Genomic DNA, 22,766 nt, shown 5'->3' with positions numbered 1-22,766 from the left:
CTACATGTCATATCTGAAAATCGATATCCATCTTACCTCTTTTGATTTATGTCTTGCGGATTTGAGAAGAAAGATGACGAGTTCAACGGGAAAGTGAGCCTGTCAGGTAGCCTTAATTCTTGCACAGAATCCAGCCTAGCTGAAGCGATGCAATTTTCAGGATTTTTGTCCACTTTTTTCTCTGGCCTCCATAGGTGATATGCACAGGCGAGCATGACGTATTTCCGGTTAAATCTCAGGATGGATGTAAACTTCCGGTTATCGTAGAATGCTGTGCTACCGTATGCTAGCATTGAATGCTTGTCGTCAAAAACATCCGAAACGGTTAATTTTCGTTGTTGTTTATCTTAATGTTTATGTTAATGTTTTTACTTGTAATACTTCGTCTTGACTTATAACACGATGACGTGTAAACGTACAAAAGTGTCCTTTCAAAAACGGGATGACAGCTCTTCCAGCCATCACTGCTGTGTGCCGCAATGTACAGTGTCTGCCAGATGCAATTCTTCTGTTAGTTTTTTTACTTTTCCCAAAGACAGTGAATTACATAAACGGTGGGTGATTAACTTTCAACGAGTCAACTTTCTTACAACAAACACACGAGTCTGCAGCCGACACTTTCTAAGTGAAGATGTGATAGAGCCTCCGACGGAGAGATGCTAGTATGCATGTGACACAACTGTCTGGTATTGAAATGATACAAACCATTGTTCGTGGTTTATGCCTCTTCTGCTCTGTTTCAGTGCACGAAAGTACAGGAGGGACGACAGACATGCCACATTCAGAGTAATGTTTGCATATCCCACACCCAGCCACACAGGAACAGTAGCTTTTAACAAGCACAACTGGCTGTGAATCACGCAATGTCATCTGAAATACACAGAAGCATAATTTTATGGGTTTTGAAAGACGAGGGTCTACAGCAGCAGGAGTAGGAGCAAAACTTGTTCTTTCTACTTTTTACTGGTGTAAGCAACTTATCTACTGTCTCGTGTCACTTTTGTGCTTTCTGCATCACTTTCCTACTGTCTTGCACCACTTGGCTATACTGTTTCCCACCACTTACCTATTGTCTTGTGCCATTTACCTACCTTCAAACAGTATTGGCAGAGCAGTAGGTGAGTGGTGCAACATTGTAGCCTAGTACCAATAACAACAGTAGAGTGAAGGTTTTGCTCCTAATTCCTCTTGAAAAGTAGAAACATCAAGTACAAAAGCAAGGAAGTTGGGCCATATGTTTATAAAGAAATAAGTAAAGATGACAGGACAGTTTTGAGTAGAACATCAGCAGTTTGAAGAATAGCTGAGTGGAATATGTTACTGTCATTGCAGTCATCAAGTCAGGAAAAAGTAGTAATCTCATTATTGTTTACATTTCAAACCAAACTCCAATTTGTTTACAACAGACCCAACAACAAAGCATGGCAATTCCCACTCAGCTACCCTGGTCTGTATTAGGCTACCACTGTTCAGCTATCGTGGAAACCACTAAAGTTCTAAAGTGTTCTCTTAGCAATGGCAATCAAAGCTGTGGTAACATTAAACGAGTAAAACGTGTTGAACGGAACCTTGAACAAGTTCAACAGAACTTTGAACGTGTCACTTAATCTAGTCCTACTCTCAGCTGGTGTGGTGGCTTTAGTTTCTTAATTGAGCGGTAGCAGTGGGCTCTCACAGAGATCTCATTTGTAGCCCCGTTTTTACCTGATACACATGAAGTGAGAGGTATATACACATGATTAAACTTTATTTAAAGCATGATTAACCTGAGGCAGGACGGAGTCATGACTTAAAACACCAAAGCAAGGCTTCTAGCTCAGGCTAGCTAGCGTTAGCATATTACCTTCAAAGTTGCAAAGAAAAGAAGAAACGTAAAATTTGAAGCCTTTATCCAGTTTGCTACGTGGTGTCGTACTGGATGTCCGGACGACCCTCCGTATATCATTAACAGATACTTTAGGCAACTCCAGCAAACACCTTGTAAACTTCATCTCTGCCATCATAACGGTCTACTGTCACTGGCTGTTTTTTTCCGGTAATCGGAAATGCCCAAACATCCTTACGCCAATGCGGAAGTGATGTGTGCGTAGAGCCTATTGATTTAGTCACCCTAATTCTGGCCATCCTACAAGTGTAAAAACTCCAATAACTTTTGAATGGACAAAGATGGAGACTTGAGGTTTGGACCATTGGTTTTCGTAAAGGAGTATCTACACAATTAACATATTATTTTATACATTGGTCAAAATATGTGTTTTTGATTGGACACCCTACATAAATGTTTATTCCCCAGATATAGGAGTGTCTTATCACGTCAGTTAGTACTGGGCTGTAAACCGTGTTTTACTATATACCGGTATTGATGCATGGACCGGTTTTGGACTTTTACTTTACCTTATGTAACTGTATTTCAATGTTTGGTTTGTTAAATGTTGTATAAATGTAATAACTGAGTGATGAAAGTCTTTATGGCAATCATCCGTTCTTACCGGCAGTAAGAGTCTGCTTACCGTTGAGAACTGCACATTTTTCTAGCAAGAGCTTCTGGTGTGCAAATGTACTTTTTTGCCATGAATCTTGCCTGTGCGGCAGTGCTGGTGCCAAAAGCAAAATTGGCACCCTTTCCCTTGTGGCGAAAGTAAGAACTGCCATTGAAAACACATGGTCCTAGAGCAGGGGTGTCAAACTCATTTTAGCTCAGGGGCCACATGGAGGAAAATCTATTCCCAAGTGGGCCGGACCGGAAAAATCATGGTATATATAACTTAAAAACAACAACTTCAGATTGTTTTCTTTGTTTTAATACGATCAACATACAACATAAAGCTGGAGCCTGAGGACAGTGTGTCCAAAATAGTACAAGCACAACATCACTATTAATCATAAAACACGTCAAGTTTATTTGAAAATTCTAAAGAAAAAGAACACACAAACACACAATGCCTCAGTGATTAACAGAACTGTTTCACAGATCACAGAACTATATCAGGGTGTCATTTCTCAGGCAGAAATGTAGATAAAAATAATGAAATCCTGTTCCCCAAACAAGTGCAAGAACCACAGAGTCAAGAATAGGTTAAATATACAAATAAAATCAAATCAATTAAAAACAATAGCACATCAACATAAAAACATATAAACATAAATCTGAAAACATATAAACATAAATCTGAAAGCGTTGCTCAAACTCCCGTAACAGTCCAGTTATTTTATCTTTGAACCGCTTCATGTCTGCCACATGTTGGGTCGCGCACACATTTTTCAGACAGGGGAAGTGAGCTGCATCACCACCGGCAAGTTGCGTCTCCCACAATGACAGCTTCAACTTGAAAGAACGTATGCTGTCATAATACTGCCTGACAACTTTGTTGCGCCCTTGCAGCTGTTTGTTCAAGTTATTCAGGTGCTCTGTAACATCCACCATAAATGCAAGGTCCGGCATCCATTCTGCGGAATGAAATTCTAACACTGGTTTGCCCTTTTCTTCCATGAACTGTTCAATTTCTTCTCGTAAATCAAAGAAACGCCTCAGCACAGCACCTCGGCTTAACCATCTTACCTCAGTGTGGTATGGCAGGCCATAGATGTGGTCTTTCTCTCTGAGAAGGCTGTCAAACTGATGGTGATTCAGGCTTCTGGATCGGATGAAATTAACAGTTTGGATGACCACCTTCATGACGTTATCCATCTTTAATGACCTGCAACACAAAGCCTCCTGGTGCAAAATACAGTGAAAAGTCAAAAAATCACGTCCTCCATTTGCAGATTGCACTTTCTCTCTGAACTTTGTCACAACGCCTGCTTTTTTCCCGATCATTGAGGGCGCACCATCTGTAGCCAGGCTGACAGCGCGGGACCAGTCCACTCCGACCCTGTCCAGCGCGCCGACGAGTGCGGTAAAAATATCAGCTGCTGTCGTTGTATCTGTCATCGGCACCAACTCCACAAACTCCTCGGTGACGGTCAATGTGTCATCAACTCCGCGGATGAAAAAATGGCCAGTTGTGCAACATCTAATGTCCGTGCTTTCATCAATTGCAACCGAAAAAGCCTGCCGCTTTTCAGGGCACACAATCTCCGCTGCCTTCATCATGCATGTTTTTACAAATTCACCCTCACTAAATGGTTTTGAAGCCACTGCGATTTCATTAGCAATGAGGTAGCTAGCTTTCACTGCAGCGTCACTGATGTCTCGGCTGTGAGTAAACACAGACTGCTGTTTCTTCAGACCTGCCAACAGTTCATTCACCTTCTCTCATCTCCGCTGTCCTTGAAAGTTGTCATATTTGTCGGCATGAAGACTCACATAGTGGCGACGAAGGTTATATTCTTTCAGCACTGCAACATGCTCTGAACACACCAAACATACAGCTTTCCCATTCAATTCCGTGATTAAATAGGATGACCATTTTTCTTGGAACACTCTGCACTCTGTGTCCACTTTTCTCTTTTTTGACAGAGACATATTGGGGCAATGAGGGTGCCAAAGCACATAATGTTAAAAGTAGAAGCCGTAATAAATATCGCAGGCAAAACAAAGTAGCTCATTGGCTGCACGTGCTTGACCTACTTGCTCTGCCCCGGTATAAACAGTTTGCTTGCTTAACACAATTGCTATTGCGCCATCCAGTGGACGCAATTGGAACAGCAGTTTATTTCATTGAAAAATTGCAGCGCATTTTTATACTTAAAAAAAATAATTATATATATATATATATATTTATTTTTTTATCATCTCGCGGGCCGGATTAAACCCGTTTGCGGGCCTGATCCGGCCCGCGGGCCGTACGTTTGACACCCCTGTCCTAGAGGATAATTATTATTTTGATTAAGGAAAAGTGACTTTTTCACAAAATAGAGGCATACAAAGACTAAACAAATGTGGTACAGTGTGGAAAGGATAATATGAGTGAAGGAAATGCAGAAATTGGTGAAAATGTTGACTTTTTTTTTTGGGAGGGGGGGGAGATTGATTTTAAAACCACTTAGAGAGAGAGAGAGAGAGAGAGATTGATTTTAAAACCACTTAGAATGTATTTGTTCCCAATTTAGGGTCATGCACTACTCATGAAGCATATTTAGAACTTTTATTATTCAAAAACATAAAATACTGTCTCATACTGTCAACAATGAGAAAAATATTTTGGCCATACCCCCCAGCCCTAATGTCAGTATAATTTGTTTAATTTCTGATCCATAAAAAGGGCTCACAGACATTCACACCTGAAAATGCTGTTGAGGATTATTTATTGAAGCCTAAATGAGCATTATTATTAAGTGTTATGATTTTTATGGAGACCTTTGCCTGTCAAATTTGAAATGATCATGATGTAGTCTAAATTGACATCTTCCAAGTAGAAGAAGGAGAGAGACATTGAATATGTTATGTTCTAGCAAGCATGTTCTGACACTATCATTTCAAAAATGCTGGTAGGTGAGCAGCAACAAGCATTAGGCCAACATTTGAAGATTATGTTGAGATTTGACTGCGATACATTGCACCATGACACTTTAGCTTGCGATAATGTGCTTCTTGGTCCTAGCCCATGTGAGCTTTTGTGAATTGAGAGATGTTTGACAGGCTATATCCCCACCCCTGCCTCGTCAGCAGAAAGCACTTCGAGATCATTAAAGTCATTTAAAGGGTTACTTCGGGATTTTGGCAATGAGGCCGTATATCTACTTCCCCAGAGTCAGATGAACTTGTGGATATTGTTATGTGTCTGTGTCCAGTATGAAGGAAGTTGCAGGTAGTTTCACAAGCCAATGCAAATTAGCGTTACCCGTAGACTTCCAGTCGTTGCGCTAGTTAGCAATTGCACTAGTGCTAGTTAGTAACTTCCTTCAATCTGCATGAAGAGACATACAGATGGTATCCACAAGTTCATCTGACTCTGGGGAAGTAGATAAAGGGCCTCATTGACAAAAATCCCGAAGTAACTCTTTAAATAAATAAATATGCCATTTAGCAGACGCTTTTATCCAAACCGACTTACAGTCATGCGTGCATACATTTTTGTGTATGGGTGGTCCCGGGGATCGATGACTTTAATGATCTCGAAGTGCTTTCTGCTGACGAGGCAGGGGTGGGGATATAGCCTGTCAAACAGCTCTCAGTTCACAAAAGCTCACATGGGCTAGGACCAAGAAGCACATTATCGCAAGCTAAAGTGTCACGGTGCAATGTATCGCAGTCAAATCTCAACACAATCTTCAAATGTTGGCCTAATGCTTGTTGCTGCTCACCTACCAGCGTTTTTAAAATGATACTGTCAGAACATGCTTGCTAGAACATAACATTGTCTCATTGTCACAATCCAGAAGTATCCCTTTAAGCCGGGACGGATGCTTCGGGGGGCAGTGGAGGGAGTGCAGATATCTGCATCCTGTAAATGGTAGTGGAAACCCACGATCGCCTGTCTGGTTTTAAGACCGACCACCTCTGAACTGTAGGCCTACACATACAAACTTTGAGGACCACAGATCCAAGTAGCTGCCATGCATGGGACAGAAGCTCTAAGTGGGGTTGAGGCTATATTAATTTTTTCATGTTTTCTTGAAATAAGCTTTGTTGTACAATTGAAGGTCAAATAAACTGCATTTCAAACAGTCAGCAATAATCTAATGAATTCAGGGCTTGTGAATTTATTCCTAGGCTAAATATGTCTTCCACAACCATAAGACCCACTAATAATTACAATATTTTATCGAAATAGTTTAACCTGCTTTTTTGCAATAATCACTGAACTGGCTTTCAAGTCTGAAAATGCTAATTTTGGTACAAATGTAATCAGAACCATGCATAATGCACATTCATTAATAATGACTAACTTATTGCAGAAGGCATTATTGAAAATTGACACAGATCTCAAAAACAATCTCAAGCACAAGTAGCTAGCTAATCTTTATATTTCAAGTTTAGCCAACTTAGATCTATTTGATAGCTAACAAGGCAGAACAGTTGAATTCTTATGAACACACCCTTCTGTCCGTCTCCAACTGTTTGAACAGCATGCTAGCCTGTCCACTTTGTTCAGATTTGAAATCAAGTGGCCTACCTTATTTCTCAGAATGAGAACAAGTTGGCAATTCCTTTTTTGCTTATTGCACATTTATAAAACCGACTAGAACGCTAGTATAACAGTCTTTGGCTAAAATGCTGCTAGTGGTACGGCAATGCCGCGCGAGACATTGAGCATTCATGTTCCAGAATCAATGTTAATTGATACTCCCATTTTAGTAGTGTCTGCTCTGCTCGCAATTTGAGGAGTTGAGACAAAAAGGGTATCATGAGAACCTTTCTCAAATCTTTCTCATGATAACCTAACTTCTCCTCTATTAGAGTAAAATAATGTCTCAATGTGATTCGGTGTCCATATGACCGATTCTGTTGGACCAAACCTCAAATGCAAATAGTGAGTTGAAACCACTTGTCAGAGAGGAAGAAGTGATCTAATCTTTTTTTAGTTTTGAGTGGCAGGGGGCGTGGCTTGGTGTGTGTGTGTGTGTGTAAACAGAGGAAGAGGCAAAGCGAGGTTTCAATCTTGCCAAAATCGGTCCAAAATAACCCCAATGCGTTTCTATGGGCTTATTTTGGACCTAATCTTGTCGCCTGCCTTTCGGCCTATGGGACAACGACTCCCATTGTTAGGGCGGAGACATGAGCATCTCGTCATTATACAGTGCCTTCAGAAAGTATTCACACCCCTTGACTTTTTCCACGTTTTGTTACAAAGTGGGATTAAAATTGATTTAATTGTCTTTTTTGTCAACGATCCACTCAATATTCTGTCAAAGTGGAAGAAATATTGTATTTTATTTATGAAAAAGTAAATACTAATGTATCTTGATTAGAGAAGTATTCAACCCAGCGATTACAGCTGCGAGTCGTTCTGGGTAAATGTCTCTTAAGAGCTTTGCACACCTGGATTGTACAATATTTGCCCATTTATTCTTTAAAAAAGATATTCAATCTCTGTCAAGTTGGTTGTTATCATTGCTAAACAGTTCTTGCCATAGATTTTCAAGACGATTTAAGTCAAAACTGTAACTAGGCTACTCAGGAACATTCAATGTCGTCTTGGTAAGCAACTCCAGTGTAGATTTGGCCTTATGTTTTAGGTAGTTGTCCTGCTGAAAGGTGAATTTCTCTCCCAGTGTCTGTTGGTAAGCAGACTGAACCAAGTTTTACTCTAGGGTTTTTATTTCTGTTTTACTCTAGGATTTAAATATTCCGTTTATTTTTATCCTAAAAAACTCCCTAGTCCTTGCCGATGACAAGCATACCCAAAACATGATGCAACCACCACCATGCTTGAAAATATGACGAGTGGTGTGTTGTTGGGTTTGCCCAAAGCATAACGCTTTGTATTCAGGACAAAAAGTGAATTTCTTTGCCAAAATGTTTGCAGCATTGCCTTATTGCAAACAGGATGCATGTTTTTATTTAAATGTTTATTCTGTACAGGCTTCCGTATTTTCACTCTGTCATTTATGTTAGTATTGTGGAGTAACTACAATGTTGTTGATCCATCCTCAGTTTTATCCTATCACAGCCAATAAACTCTGTAACTGTTTTAAAATCACCATTGGCCTCATGGTGAAATCCCTGAGCGGTTTCCTTCCTCTCTGGAAACTGAGTTAGGAAGGGCGCCTGTATCTTTGTAGTGACTGGGTGTATTGATACACCATCCAAAGTGTAATTATTAACTGCACCGTGCTCAAAGGGATATTCAATGTCCGTTTTTTTCTTTTTTTTACCCATCTACCAATAGGTGCCCCTTGTGAACCATTGGAAAACCCCCTGGTCTTTGTGGTTGAATCTGTGCTTGAAATTCACTGCTCGACTGAGGGACCTTACAGATAATTGTGTGTGTGAGGTACAGAGATAAGGTAGTCATTCAAAAATCATGTTAAACACTATTATTGCACACCGAGTGAGTCCATGCAACTTATTATGTGACTTTCTTTACTCCTGAACTTATTTATTCCCACGGGGGGCCAGTATAAAAAAAATATGTATTCACTAACTGTAAGTCGCTCTGGATAAGAGCGTCTGCTAAATGACTAAAATGTAAAATGTAAAATGTAAATTTAGGCTTGCCATGACAAAAGGGTTGAATACTTATTGACTCAATATATTTCAGCTTTTCATTTTTTATTAATTTGTAAACATAAAAAAAAAATATATAATCCACTTTGACATTCTGGGGTATTGTATGTAGATCAGTGACACACAATCTCAATTTAATCAATTTTAAATTCAGGCTGTAACACAACAAAATGTGGAAAAAGTCGAGGGGTGTGAATACTTTCTGAAGGCACTGTGTATACAGATCTCTGGTATAAATGGGAAGGTGCACACAGCACAGCACAGAGACGAGACCAAAAAGACAAAAGCAGACATAAACGCTCATATAAAAAATAAACTCACATTTGGAATATCGCACTAAAACATACATTCAAATTAATTGAATGAATTTGATATATCGCCCAGCCCTAAGCTCACTCCCTCTCTCTCAAGAATGCTGGCAGACAGGCATCGTACCTCAGAGGGATTCTGTGACCTCCGCGATCCCTTTCTTCCACCCTTCTCCCTCCTTCCCCTATCGCTCTCTCACACAATTTACCCTCTTGAACATCCTCCAACCTATCATTCACATTCACTCAATGTTTTTCTTCTCTTCCCTGCCCCTACCAGTCTTTTATGGTTAAACAGTGTCTGTAGATACATTGTGTGGTAGGTACGTGCTTGAAACTTAAAACATGCAATGTGACCTGTTCATATGTAGCACACTGAACTGTGGAGAAAAGGGAAATCTCATAACTGTACTCAAACTAGGATGCTGTATGGAGGAACGTTATAACAGCCCAGTATCAGCACATGCATGGCAAAGTGCAGATTAACTGTCTGTTGTCATTGAACTGAAGTCGCCCAAGAAGCTCAACTCTCTCTTACACACATACTTTGTGACTTCTGCTCATGTCCAGCCAATGAATGTTGCTGATTCTTCTTGCCACACTGTCATTATTGCCATTCTCTCTCTCCTCTCTCTCTCTCTCTCTCTCTAATTGCAGGAGAGCACATACAGTCACTGTGCTTTTCATTCTCACCTGCGTGTTGGTCTATGTCACTCTGTTGGAGGAGACACCCCAGGATACAACGTACAACACTAAAAGGTCAGCCATTCGGTTACGCACGCACAATGTCTCTCCCATGACGTCTTATATATTCATGCAGCACACTACAAAACACATTCACTTAGTCACGACCGCTTGTGTGAAATGAATCACTTCCACCTCCAACAGCCAGTCACCTTCAGCCCAGCTGGCATGTAGCACAGTCAGCACATAGACTATTAGGTTCCTCCTTTATTTTTTTAGGTTTAACTGTTCCATTCTTGAGCACTTTTGAAATGTCAAAATATATATTGTACAGTAAGACGTGCTGAACTCTTACTAAGTTATGTAGCGTAAAGATGCTTTAGATGCTGTGAAGCCTAGTAGAAATCTGACTTTTATGAAAGAGATGGCCAGCACTTCAGCAAAGCGGCTGATTGAGAATACATCTAAGATTGCCAGGCATAGATATAATGTAGGAAAAAGCTAGGTATTGACTAATGGATGCTTTGGAGAGCAGAGGACTGTTTCTATTTCTCCCCCCGCTTTGGTACTAGTCATAAACATACATTCGAGTCCCAAAATTTACTAAAGTATAAGTAAGATAACTTTAAGAACCTTTTGAGCCTTTGCATGATCTTAAGCCATTTCAGTGAGTTTTGCGAGCAGAGGAATTTGGCAGCATTGGGGAGTCTTCAGACGGAGGAAGTGTGTTTGCGTGCTTGTTTGTGTGTGTAGTATATGTGCGGGCGTTACTTAGGAAGGAGTTAACAGGAATAGCTGGGCGGGGGTTGTCTGTAGTGACAATCTGACGGTCATTAACGGGATTTGCCATGGTCAGCGAGGCCCAGCTGGCCTGGGAGATTAGAGCCCACAACAACTTCTTCCCCCGGGTCACAACCAACGGCACTGCCCTACTGCCTGGCTGAATGCCTTCACCTGAATGTACTAATCCCCTGGGGGTGGTTGTCTAACTCACCTTGGCTTTCTTACCTTATCGCCTCTGTCATGTGCACTGATCAGAAAGGACATGATAGGGAAAAGCACACATGCCCTCATAGGCGTAATGCAGTTTGCTATATTGTTTTTGTCGATCCAGGTCTCTCAGATGGGTGTGGTGAAAGGAGAGGAGGCCGTGTAGATTGAGATGCAACCCTGTAGACCTTTTAGCTAGCATGCCACATACAGTGGGGAAAAAAAGTATTTAGCCAGCCACCAATTGTGCAAGTTCTCCCACTTAAAAAGATGAGAGAGGCCTGTAATTTTCATCATAGGTACACGTCAACTATGACAGACAAATGGAGAATTTTTTTCTCCAGAAAATCACATTGTAGGATTTTTAATGAATTTATTTGCAAATTATGGTGGAAAATAAGTATTTGGTCACTTACAAACAAGCAAGATTTCTGGCTCTCACAGACCTGTAACTTCTTCTTTAAGAGGCTCCTCTGTCCTCCACTCGTTACCTGTATTAATGGCACCCGTTTGAACTTGTTATCAGTATAAAAGACACCTGTCCACAACCTCAAACAGTCACACTCCAAACTCCACTATGGCCAAGACCAAAGAGCTGTCAAAGGACACCAGAAACAAAATTGTAGACCTGCACCAGGCTGGGAAGACTGAATCTGCAATAGGTAAGCAGCTTGGTTTGAAGAAATCAACTGTGGGAGCAATTATTAGGAAATGGAAGACATACAGGACCACTGATAATCTCCCTCGATCTGAGGCTACACGCAAGATCTCACCCCGTGGGGTCAAAATGATCACATGAACGGTGAGCAAAAATCCCAGAACCACACGGGGGGACCTAGTGAATGACCTGCAGAGAGCTGGGACCAAAGTAACAAAGCCTACCATCAGTAACACACTACGCCGCCAGGGACTCAAATCCTGCAGTGCCAGACGTGTCCCCCTGCTTAAGCCAGTACATGTCCAGGCCCGTCTGAAGTTTGCTAGAGTGCATTTGGATGATCCAGAAGAGGATTGGGAGAATATCATATGGTCAGATGAAACCAAAATAGAACTTTTTGGTAAAAACTCAACTCGTCGTGTTTGGAGGACAAAGAATGCTGAGTTGCATCCAAAGAACACCATACCTACTGTGAAGCATGGGGGTGGAAACATCATGCTTTGTGGCTGTTTTTCTGCAAAGGGACCAGGACGACTGATCCGTGTAAAGGAAAGAATGAATGGGGCCATGTATCGTGAGATTTTGAGTGAAAACCCCCTTCCATCAGCAAGGGCATTGAAGATGAAACGTGGCTGGGTCTTTCAGCATGACAATGATCCCAAACACACCGCCCGGCAACGAAGGAGTGGCTTCGTAAGAAGCATTTCAAGGTCCTGGAGTGGCCTAGCAAGTCTCCAGATCTCAACCCCATAGAAAATCTTTGGAGGGAGTTGAAAGTCCGTGTTGCCCAGCGACAGCCCCAAAACATCACTGCTCTAGAGGAGATCTGCATGGAGGAATGGGCCAAAATACCAGCAACAGTGTGTGAAAAACTTGTGAAGACTTACAGAAAACGTTTGACCTGTGTCATTGCCAACAAAGGGTATATAACAAAGTATTGAGAAACTTTTGTTATTGACCAAATACTTATTTTCCACCATAATTTGCAAATAAATTCATTAAAAATCCTACAATGTGATTTTCTGGAATTTTTTTCCTCATTTTGTCTGTCATAGTTGACGTGTACCTATGATGAAAATTACAGGCCTCTCATCTTTTTAAGTGGGAGAACTTGCACAATTGGTGGCTGACTAAATACTTTTTTTTCCCCACTGTATACTCAGCGTGCCTGGGCCCTGACCTTAACTTGCCTGGTCTTTGACCTCATTGGTCAAATAATGATCATATTTCAATGCAAACCATGAATTCCAGTCCATGTACACTGCTCAAAAAAATAAATGGAACACTTACACAACACAATGTAACTCCAAGTCAATCACACTTCTGTGAAATCAAAATGTCCACTTAGGAAGCAACACTGATTGACAATACAGTTCACATGCTGTTGTGCAAATGGAATAGACAACAGGTGGAAATTATTGGCAATTAGCAAGACACCCCCAATAAAGAAGTGGTTCTGCAGGTGGTGACCACAGACCACTTCTCAGTTCCTATGCTTCCTGGCTGATGTTTTGGTCACTTTTGAATGCTGGCGGTGCTTTCACTCTAGTGGTAGCATGAGACGGAGTCTACCACCCACACAAGTGGCTCAGGTAGTGCAGCTCATCCAGGATGGCACATCAATGCGAGCTGTGGCAAGAAGGTTTGCTGTGTCTGTCAGCGTAGTGTCCAGAGCATGGAGGCGCTACCAGGAGACAGGCCAGTACATCAGGAGACGTGGAGGAGGCCGTAGGAGGGCAACAACCCAGCAGCAGGACCGCTACCTCCGCCTTTGTGCAAGGAGGAGCAGGAGGAGCACTGCCAGAGCCCTGCAAAATGACCGCCAGCAGGCCACAAATGTGCATGTGTCTGCTCAAACGGTCAGAAACAGACTCCATGAGGGTGGTATGAGGGCCCGACGTCCACAGGTGGGGGTTGTGCTTACAGCCCAACACCGTGCAGGACGTTTGGCATTTGCCAGAGAATACCAAGATTGGCAAATTCGCCACTGGCGCCCTGTGCTCTTCACAAATGAAAGCAGGTTCACACTGAGCACGTGACAGACGTGACAGAGTCTGGAGACGCCGTGGAGAACGTTCTGCTGCCTGCAACATCCTCCAGCATGACCGGTTTGGCGGTGGGTCAGTCATGGTGTGGGGTGGCATTTCTTTGGGGGGCCGCACAGGCCTCCATGTGCTCGCCAGAGGTAGCCTGACTGCCATTAGATACCGAGATGAGATCCTCAGACCCCTTGTGAGACCATATGTTGGTGCGGTTGGCCCTGGGTTCCTCCTAATGCAAGACAATGCTAGACCTCGTGTGGCTGGAGTGTGTCAGCAGTTCCTGCAAGAGGAAGGCATTGATGCTATGGACTGGCCCGCCCGTTCCCCAGACCTGAATCCAATTGAGCACATCTGGGACATCATGTCTCGCTCCATCCACCAACGCCACGTTGCACCACAGACTGTCCAGGAGTTGGCGGATGCTTTAGTCCAGGTCTGGGAGGAGATACCTCAGGAGACCATCCGCCACCTCATCAGGAGCATGCCCAAGCATTGTAGGGAGGTCATACAGGCACGTGGAGGCCACACACACTACTGAGCCTCATTTTGACTTGTTTTAAGGACATTACATAAAAGTTGGATCAGCCTGTAGTGTGGTTTTCCACTTTAATTTTGAGGGTGACTCCAAATCCAGACCTCCATGGGTTGATACATTTGATTTCCATTGAAAATCTTTGTGTGATTTTGTTGTTAGCACATTCAACTATGTAAAGAAAAAAAGTATTTCATAAGATTATTTCATTCATTCAGATCTAGGATGTTGTTTAAGTGTTCCCTTTTATTTTTTTGAGCAGTGTATATAGATGTCATAATGTTATAAATGTATATTTTAGTCATCCTGTAAAGAGGACTGATCTATGTGAGTTTATCATTAGTTGTTCTAATTACTTAAGTCTGCTTATGTTTTCTACCAGAGGGATTGTGGCCAGCATCCTAGTGTTCCTCTGCTTTGGAGTGACACAAGCCAAAGATGGCCCATTCACCAGACCACATCCAGGTAACACAACCTCCACCCGCAGTGCAAATACTCTTCACATTTCAGCTTCTTTGTGCTCTTGTACTTCAGTTAACACAAGCCTGCCAGTCCTTAGAAGTTGCAGCCTCTTGCTACGTAGGCTAAGTGCATTGACACATTAAATGGGACTCACTCACAGAATAACTACATCCTGTCCAAAGAAGAGACACTGCCAGTGCTAAAAGTTAGTGAGTCAATTTGCAGTCGCTCTTACACCTTGAAAGAAGAAAAGAGGGAGATAATACATTTGCGAAACCGAAATGCGTCATCCCTATAAGAATTCTTCCCAAGGTATGGCCTGCTGTGAATCACTGCTTTTAAAGGGGGTGCTGCAGCAGCACTGTGTACATGTCAAACATATAAAAAGTTGTCAACCGCCGGGGAAAGCACAGGCGTTAAGTCAAACTCTGTAATGGAGTATTGATCCCCTGTCTGTTCTTCTTCCTTTGGAAATGTCTTTAGTGGGGAGAGACAGAATGCATGTCTGCTTTTAGATCAATATAGATGTTTGGAGGCACAGCAATGGAGTGGGCCATGAAGACTATCCCGACTGTGTGTGAAATACAGACAGATTACATACACTGCGTCAGATAACATTACATCTGCCAAACCCAGATTAGTCCATCGGACTGCCAGATGGTGAAGCGTGATTCGTCACTCCAGAGAACGCATTTCCACTGCTCCAGAGCTTTACACCACTCCAGCCAACACTTGGCATTGCGCATGGTGATGTTAGGCTTGTGTGTGGCTGCTCGGCTATGGAAACCCATTTCATTAAGCTCCCGACAAACAGTTATTGTGCTGACGTTGCTTCCAGAGGCAGTTTGGAACTCGGTAGTGAGTGTTGCAACCGAGGACAGACTATTTTTACGTGCTTCGGGACTCGGCGGTCCCGTTCTGTGAGCTTGTGTAACTTACCACTTCGCGGCTGAGCCGTTGTTGCTCCTAGACGTTTCCACTTCACATTAACAGCACTTACAGTTGACCGGGGCAGCTCTAGCAGGGCAGACATTTTACAAATTGACTTGTTGGAAAGGTGGCAAGCTTGACGGTGCCACGTTAAAAGTCAATGGGCTCTTCAGTAAGGCCAATGTTTGTCTATGGAGATTGCATGGCTGTGTGCTCGATTTTATACACCTGTCCGCAACGGGTGTGGCTGAAATAGCCAAATCCACTAATTTGAAGGGGTGTTCACATACTTTTGTGTATATACAGTGCATTCGGAAAGTATTCAGACCCCTTGACTTTCTCCACATTTTGTTACGTTACGGCCTTATTCTAAAATTGATTAAATTGTTTTTTTCCCCCTCATCAATCTACACACAATACCCCATATATACAAAGCAAAAACAGGTTTTTAGAAATGTTAAGTTTCTTCAAGTGCAGTCGCAAAAACCATCAAGCGCTATGATGAAACTGGTTCTCATGAGGACTGCCACAGGAGTTACCTCTGCTGCAGAGCATAAGTTCATTAGAGTTACCAGCCTCAGAAATCAGCAATTAACTGCACCTCAGATTGCTGCCCAAAATAAATGCTTCACAGAGTTCAAGTAACAGACACAGCTCAACATCAACTGTTCAGAGGAGACTGTGTGAATCAGGCCTTCATGGTCGAATTGCTGCAAAGAAACCACTCCTAAAGGACACCAATTAGAAGAAGAGACTTGCTTGGGCCAAGAAACACAAGCAATGGACATTTAAACCGGTGGAAATCTGTCCTTTGGTCTGATGAGTCCAAATTTGAGATTTTTGGTTCCGACCTCCGTGTCTTGATGAGACGCAGAGTATGTGAATGGATCTCTGCATGTGTGGTTCCCACCGTGAAGCATGGAGGAGGTGGTGTGATGGTGTTGGGGTGCTCAGCATATGTGGGAACTCCTTCAAGACAGTTGGAAAAGCATTCCTCATGAAGCTGGTTGATAGAATGCCAAGAGTGTGCAAAGCTGTCATCAAGGCAAAGGGTGGCTACTTTCAATAATTTAAAATATAATTTCATTTTTTTAACACTATGGTTACTACATGATTCCATATGTGTTAATTTATAGTTTTTATGTATTCGCTATTATTCTACAATGTAGAAAATAGTACAAATAAAGAAAAACCCTTGAATGAGTAGGTGTGTCCAAACCTTTGACAGGTACTGTAAGTATTCAGACCCTTTACTCAGTAATTTGTTGAAGCACCATTGGCAGCGATTACAGCCTCGAGTCTTCTTGGGTATGCACACCTGTATTTGGGGAGTTACTCCCATTCTTCTTTGCAGATCCTCTGAAGCTCTGTCAGGTTGGATGGGGCACGTCGCTGCACAGCTATTTTCAGGTCTCTCCAGAGATGTTAGATACGGTTCAAGTCCAGGCTCTGGCTTGGGCCACTCAAGGACATTCAGAGACTTGTCCCGCAGCCACCCCTGCGTTGTATTGGCTGTGTGCTAAGGGTCATTGTCCTGTTGGAAGGTGAACCTTCGCCCCAGTCTTAGGTCCTGAGCGCTCTGGAGCAAGTTTTCGTCAACGATCTCTCTGTACTTTGCTCTGTTAATCTTTCCCTCGATCCTGACTAGTCTCCCAGTCCCTGCTGCTGAAAAACATCCTCACAGCATGATGCTGCCACCGCCGTGCTTCACCGTAGGGATGGTGCCAGGTTTCCTCCAGACTTGACGCTTGGTAGAGTGGCCAGACAGAAGCCACTCTTCAGTAAAAGGCACATGACAGCCCGCTTGGAGTTGGCAAAATGCACCTGAAACGATTCTCAGACCATGAGAAACAAGATTGAACTCTCCAAATACAGGTGTGCCAGGCTTGTAGCGTCATACCCAAGAAGACTTCAGGCTGTAATCGCTGCCAAAGGTGCTTCAACAAAGTACTGAGTAAAGGTTCTGAATACTTATGTAAATGTGATATTTCAGTTTTTTGTTTAGTAAAATTGTGTAAAAACCTGTTTTTGCTTTGTCATTATGGGGTATTGTGTGTAGATTGAAAAAAACCAATAATTTAATCCATTAGAGTAAGGCTGTAACGTCACAAAATGTGGAAAAAGTTAAGTGGTCTGATCCTTTCCAAATGCACTGTATGTTTGAAATTCACTGCTCGACTGCGGCACCTTACAATGATCTGTATGCGTGGGGTACAGAGATGAGGTACTCATTAAAACAATCATATTTAACACTATTGCACACAGTGAATCCATCAAACTTACAGTGAGGGAAAAAAGTATTTGATCCCCTGCTGATTTTGTACGTTTGCCCACTGACAAAGACATATAATTTTAAAGGTAGGTTTATTTGAACAGTGAGAGACAGAATAACAAAACAAAAATCCAGAAAAATGCATGTCAAAAATGTTATAAATTGATTTGCATTTTAATGAGGGAAATAAGTATTTGACCCCTCTGCAAAACATGACTTAGTACTTGGTGGCAAAACCCTTGTTGGCAATCACAGAGGTCAGACGTTTCTTGTAGTTTGCCACCAGGTTTGCACACATCTCAGGAGGGATTTTGTCCCACTCCTCTTTGCAGATCTTCTCCAAGTCATTAAGGTTTCGAGGCTGACGTTTGGCAACTCGAACCTTCAGCTCCCTCCACAGATTTTCTATGGGATTAAGGTCTGGAGACTGGCTAGGCCACTCCAGGACCTTAATGTGCTTCTTCTTGAGCCACTCCTTTGTTGCCTTGGCCGTGTGTTTTGGGTCATTGTCATGTTGGAATACCCATCCACGACCCATTTTCAATGCCCTGGCTGAGGGAAGGAGGTTCTCTCCCAAGATTTGACGGTACATGGCCCCGTCCATCGTCCCTTTGATGCGGTGAAGTTGTCCTGTCCCCTTAGCAGAAAACACCCCCAAAGCGTAATGTTTCCACCTCCATGTTTGACGGTGGGGATGGTGTTCTTGGGGTCATAGGCAGCATTCCTCCTCCTCCAAACACGGTGAGTTGAGTTGATGCCAAAGAGCTCCATTTGGTCTCATCTGACCACAACACTTTCACCCAGTTCTCCTCTGAATCATTCAGATGTTCATTGGCAAACTTCAGACGGGCATCTATATGTGCTTTCTTGAGCAGGGGGATCTTGCGGGCGCTGCAGGATTTCAGACCTTCACGGCAAAGTGTGTTACCAATTGTTTTCTTGGTGACTATGGTCCGAGCTGCCTTGATCATTGACAAGATCCTCCCGTGTAGTTCTGGGCTGATTCCTCACCGTTCTCATGATCATTGCAACTCCACGAGGTGAGATATTGCATGGAGCCCCAGGCCAAGGGAGATTGACAGTTATTTTGTGTTTCTTCCATTTGCGAATAATCGCACCAACTGTTGTCACCTTCTCACCAAGCTGCTTGGCGATGGTCTTGTAGCCCATTCCAGCCTTGTGTAGGTCTACAATCTTGTCCCTGACATCCTTGGAGAGCTCTTTGGTCTTGGTCATGGTGGAGAGTTTGGAATCTGATTGATTGCTTCTGTGGACAGGTGTCTTTTTATACAGGTAACAAACTGAGATTAGTGTGCTCCTAATCTCAGCTCGTTACCTGTATAAAAGACACCTGGGAGCCAGAAATCTTTCTGATTGAGAGGGGGTCAAATACTTATTTCCCTCATTAAAATGCAAATCAATTTATAACATTTTTGACATGTGTTTTTCTGGATTTTTTTGTTTTTATTCTGTCTCTCACTATTCAAATAAACCTACCATTAAAATTATAGACTGATCATTTCTTTGTCAGTGGGCAAACGTACAAAATCAGCAGGGGATCAAATTCTTTTTTCCCTCACTGTATTATGTGACTTGTTAAACACATTTTTACTCCTAAACGCAATGAGGCTTGCCATAACAAAAGGTTTTATACTTATTGACTGAACATTTCAGCTTTAATTTTTAATTTATTTGTAAGAATAAAACAAAAACATAATTCCACTTTGACATTTATGGGGTATTGTCAAATTTTTTTGTAACCCAACAGAAAATTGGACAAATCATGTTGTGTGAATACTTTCTGAAGGCCCTGTATTAGAGTTTGAATCCCTTATCCATTACTGGAAGCAGAGTACTTCAAAGCACCAATGTAATGCCTTAATCTGAGCTCTCACTGCACTGCCAGTGGAATGTCTACAGTGCTAGGAGTTCACATCAATGGGACCAGTCAGAGCCCGTTTCTCTACCCCTTTTTCTGTGTATGATCACCGTGTATGATGGATTTAGCTACAGTTTAGCATTTTAGATAGCGATCAGCAGTACCTCTGTTTGTTTGCACAGCACATTTCTCATCCTTTAACATAGACTGATCCGTTCATACTGTAGTCAAAGAGCCTTCAGATAAGCTTTATTTTCAATCAACAGTTGGAATTTTGTGGATGTTTATCAGAACCTCTTAGATTCTCAGAATGGGTCATTTTAACCCGATGACTATTATCCAAATTCTACAACACTATCTTGCCTCTTCAGATAGTCCTGAGCAGAGTAGGTGAGATCAAATAGTTTGCAGGCCGAGCTAGGTCTTGCCTCCAGATCGGCAAGGAACATTTAAAGCAGCAGTTTCATAGGAGACAGACGACTTCCTTTTATCAGGGAAGTGTGCATAAAGCCCATGTGAATGCACTGTTGGTGCCAGGTTCCTTAGGGCCATGAAATGACTCAGTCACAACCATAGTAGGATTCCTAGTGAGGGAGAGGAGAGCAGATGCTTGACTGCAAGTCTTTTGGGGAACAGGAGGCATTTTGATAATGCGAGCTATCAAGTTTCCAGTTTTGTTGTGCACACGTGCAGTTAAATGCCTTTCTTGCAAGCTGTTTCCCAAAAATGCAGTTATCAATATCAGTAGTACTATACAATAAAGTAAAGTCGAACAAAAATCCACAAGAAATCTAAATGAGAAGAACACGAGAAAGTAAGTAAGCTATATACAGGTTCAGTTCCAGGGTCGATGCCAATAACATATTTCCAATGTGCAGGGCTACTGGAGTGGTAAGTTAGATATGTATACGGTAAGGTGACTAGGCATCAGGATATATGATAAACAGAGTAGCAGCAGCATATATGATGATTGTATGTGAGTGTGTGTGTGTGTGTGTGTGTAGAGTCAGTATGCATGTGTGTGCGTGTTGTGTGAGCAAATGAAGTGTGTGTGTGTGTGTGTGGTCAATGCAGATAGTCCGTTTAGCCATTTTGTTAGCTATTTAAGCTATGCAAACACGATGACACTTGTCATGCTTCAAAACAGACAATGCATGCTGTGCAGTAATGTTGCCTTGCGGTCCTTATTAGTGACTGAGTTTTGTGGTTATTTACTATAGAGTCGAATGACTCACCAGTGCGTCAATCTAAGTTACATAACAAAAAAATCCCCATAAAAATCTGTCAGTTTTAAACTGAAGATATGTTTTTTTGCATTGGATGAGTCTCAATCCACCACATCCGCCAGTGTCGCACTTCTGCATCTGTGGTGAAAGGTGGCGGTGTTTGTCAGACCATGAGACATCCCGAAAATCGGTCTTCTCACAAATGTCTGTAGCGTCCGAACAGTTTGACCTACAAAACTATTATGCTGTATGGGGAGACTCTCACGAACACAATGGTGTCCTCCGTTTTGCTCTATGACCCCCACAAGTGTCACGGGATTCATCTGAAGGGAACCGGTTTAAAAAAACAAATGGCAGTATGAAGGCAGTTTTGTGTAAAAAAACATATGTATATACTTCTCCTAGATTTAGGACAGACACTTAAAAACCTGGTTTCTTATGATACATTTTTGGACTGTCCTTTTTGCCATTTATGAATGTGTTTCTATGGCTTTAGTAGTAAAGGCCAAAATCTATATTTTATCAAAACGGGGGGTCCTAAAATTCCAAATCAAAGAGCTAAATAATCGATAGTATGACCATCTTAAAACAATTCTATATGTTAGCTTAGCACTCCCCCTCCCCCAACGTCTTAGACTCTAAAGAATTAACAAGGAAAGCACTGTGTGTGAAGTTCCAGGAATGCTTAGCAACTGTAGATTATGCTAAAATGATAATCTTTGTGTTCTCTCTTTTTCTCTCCAGCATACTGGCGCTTCTGGCTATGTGTCTCTGTTGTCTACGAGTTATTCCTTATATTTGTGCTGTTCCAGGTGGGTCGATTGCACCAACACACACTAGAGCACTGAATTGTTTGTGCTATTATAGCTGCAATAGATCTGTCGTTCGAATGAAGAATCACTCCAATCAGCTTTGAAATACAGAGCCAAGTTCTCTCTGGGAGCACTGACAACTAGATTTATTTAGGAAAGATGGACAATCAAAAGGAAAAGGATCAACGACATGATTCGATGCAGAATGGATCTGAAGGGACTTGAAGGGAATGAAACAAAACACGTCTTTGAGAAACTAGTTAACTTCTCAATGTACATAGAGAAGTTATGTTCAAAGTATACTGAACTAAAATATAAACGCAACATGCAGCAATTTCAACGATTTTACTGAGTTACAGTTCATATAAGGAAACCAGTCAATTGTAATAAATAAATTAGGCCCTAATCTATGGATTTCACATGACTGGGCAGGGCTGCAGCCATGGGTGGGCCTGGGAGGGCATAGACCGGAAGGGCATAGACCCACCCACTTGTGAGCCAGGCCCATCCACTGGGGAGCCAGGCCCATCCAATCAGAATGACTGGTCTCAGACGATCCCGCATGTGAAGAAGCTGGGCTGGTGTGGTTACACGTGGTCTGCGGTTGTGAGGCCGGTTGGACGTACTGCCAAATTCTCTGAAACGACATTGGAGGCGGCTTATGGCAGCGAAATGGACAATCAATTTTCTGGCAACAGCTCTGGTGGACATTTCTGCAGGCAGCATGCAAATTGCACACTCCCTCAAAACTTGAGACATCTGTGGCATTGTGTTGTGTGACAAAACTGCACATTTTAGAGTTGCCTTTTGTCCCCAGCACAAGGTGCACCTGTGTAATGATCATGCTGTTTAATCAGCT

General features: G+C 42.3%; 1 protein-coding gene across 2 annotated transcripts in view; it reads left to right on the top strand.

The window, feature by feature from the left end:
* The window catches only part of ptdss2 (phosphatidylserine synthase 2), a 46,188-nt gene that overhangs the window by 7,735 nt on the left and 15,687 nt on the right, over window positions 1-22,766 (top strand). For both annotated transcript variants that reach the window (XM_041837641.2, XM_045227107.1), the window contains exons 3-5: window positions 10,078-10,179; window positions 14,709-14,791; window positions 21,840-21,907. In XM_041837641.2, coding sequence (XP_041693575.2) covers window positions 10,078-10,179; window positions 14,709-14,791; window positions 21,840-21,907 — 253 coding nt within the window. The remainder of the gene's footprint in view (window positions 1-10,077; window positions 10,180-14,708; window positions 14,792-21,839; window positions 21,908-22,766) is intronic.

Source organism: Coregonus clupeaformis, chromosome 19 (assembly GCF_020615455.1).
Source record: "Coregonus clupeaformis isolate EN_2021a chromosome 19, ASM2061545v1, whole genome shotgun sequence".
Classification (NCBI taxonomy): Eukaryota; Metazoa; Chordata; class Actinopteri; order Salmoniformes; family Salmonidae; genus Coregonus; species Coregonus clupeaformis.
This window is presented reverse-complemented; position numbering and strand designations above follow the sequence as displayed.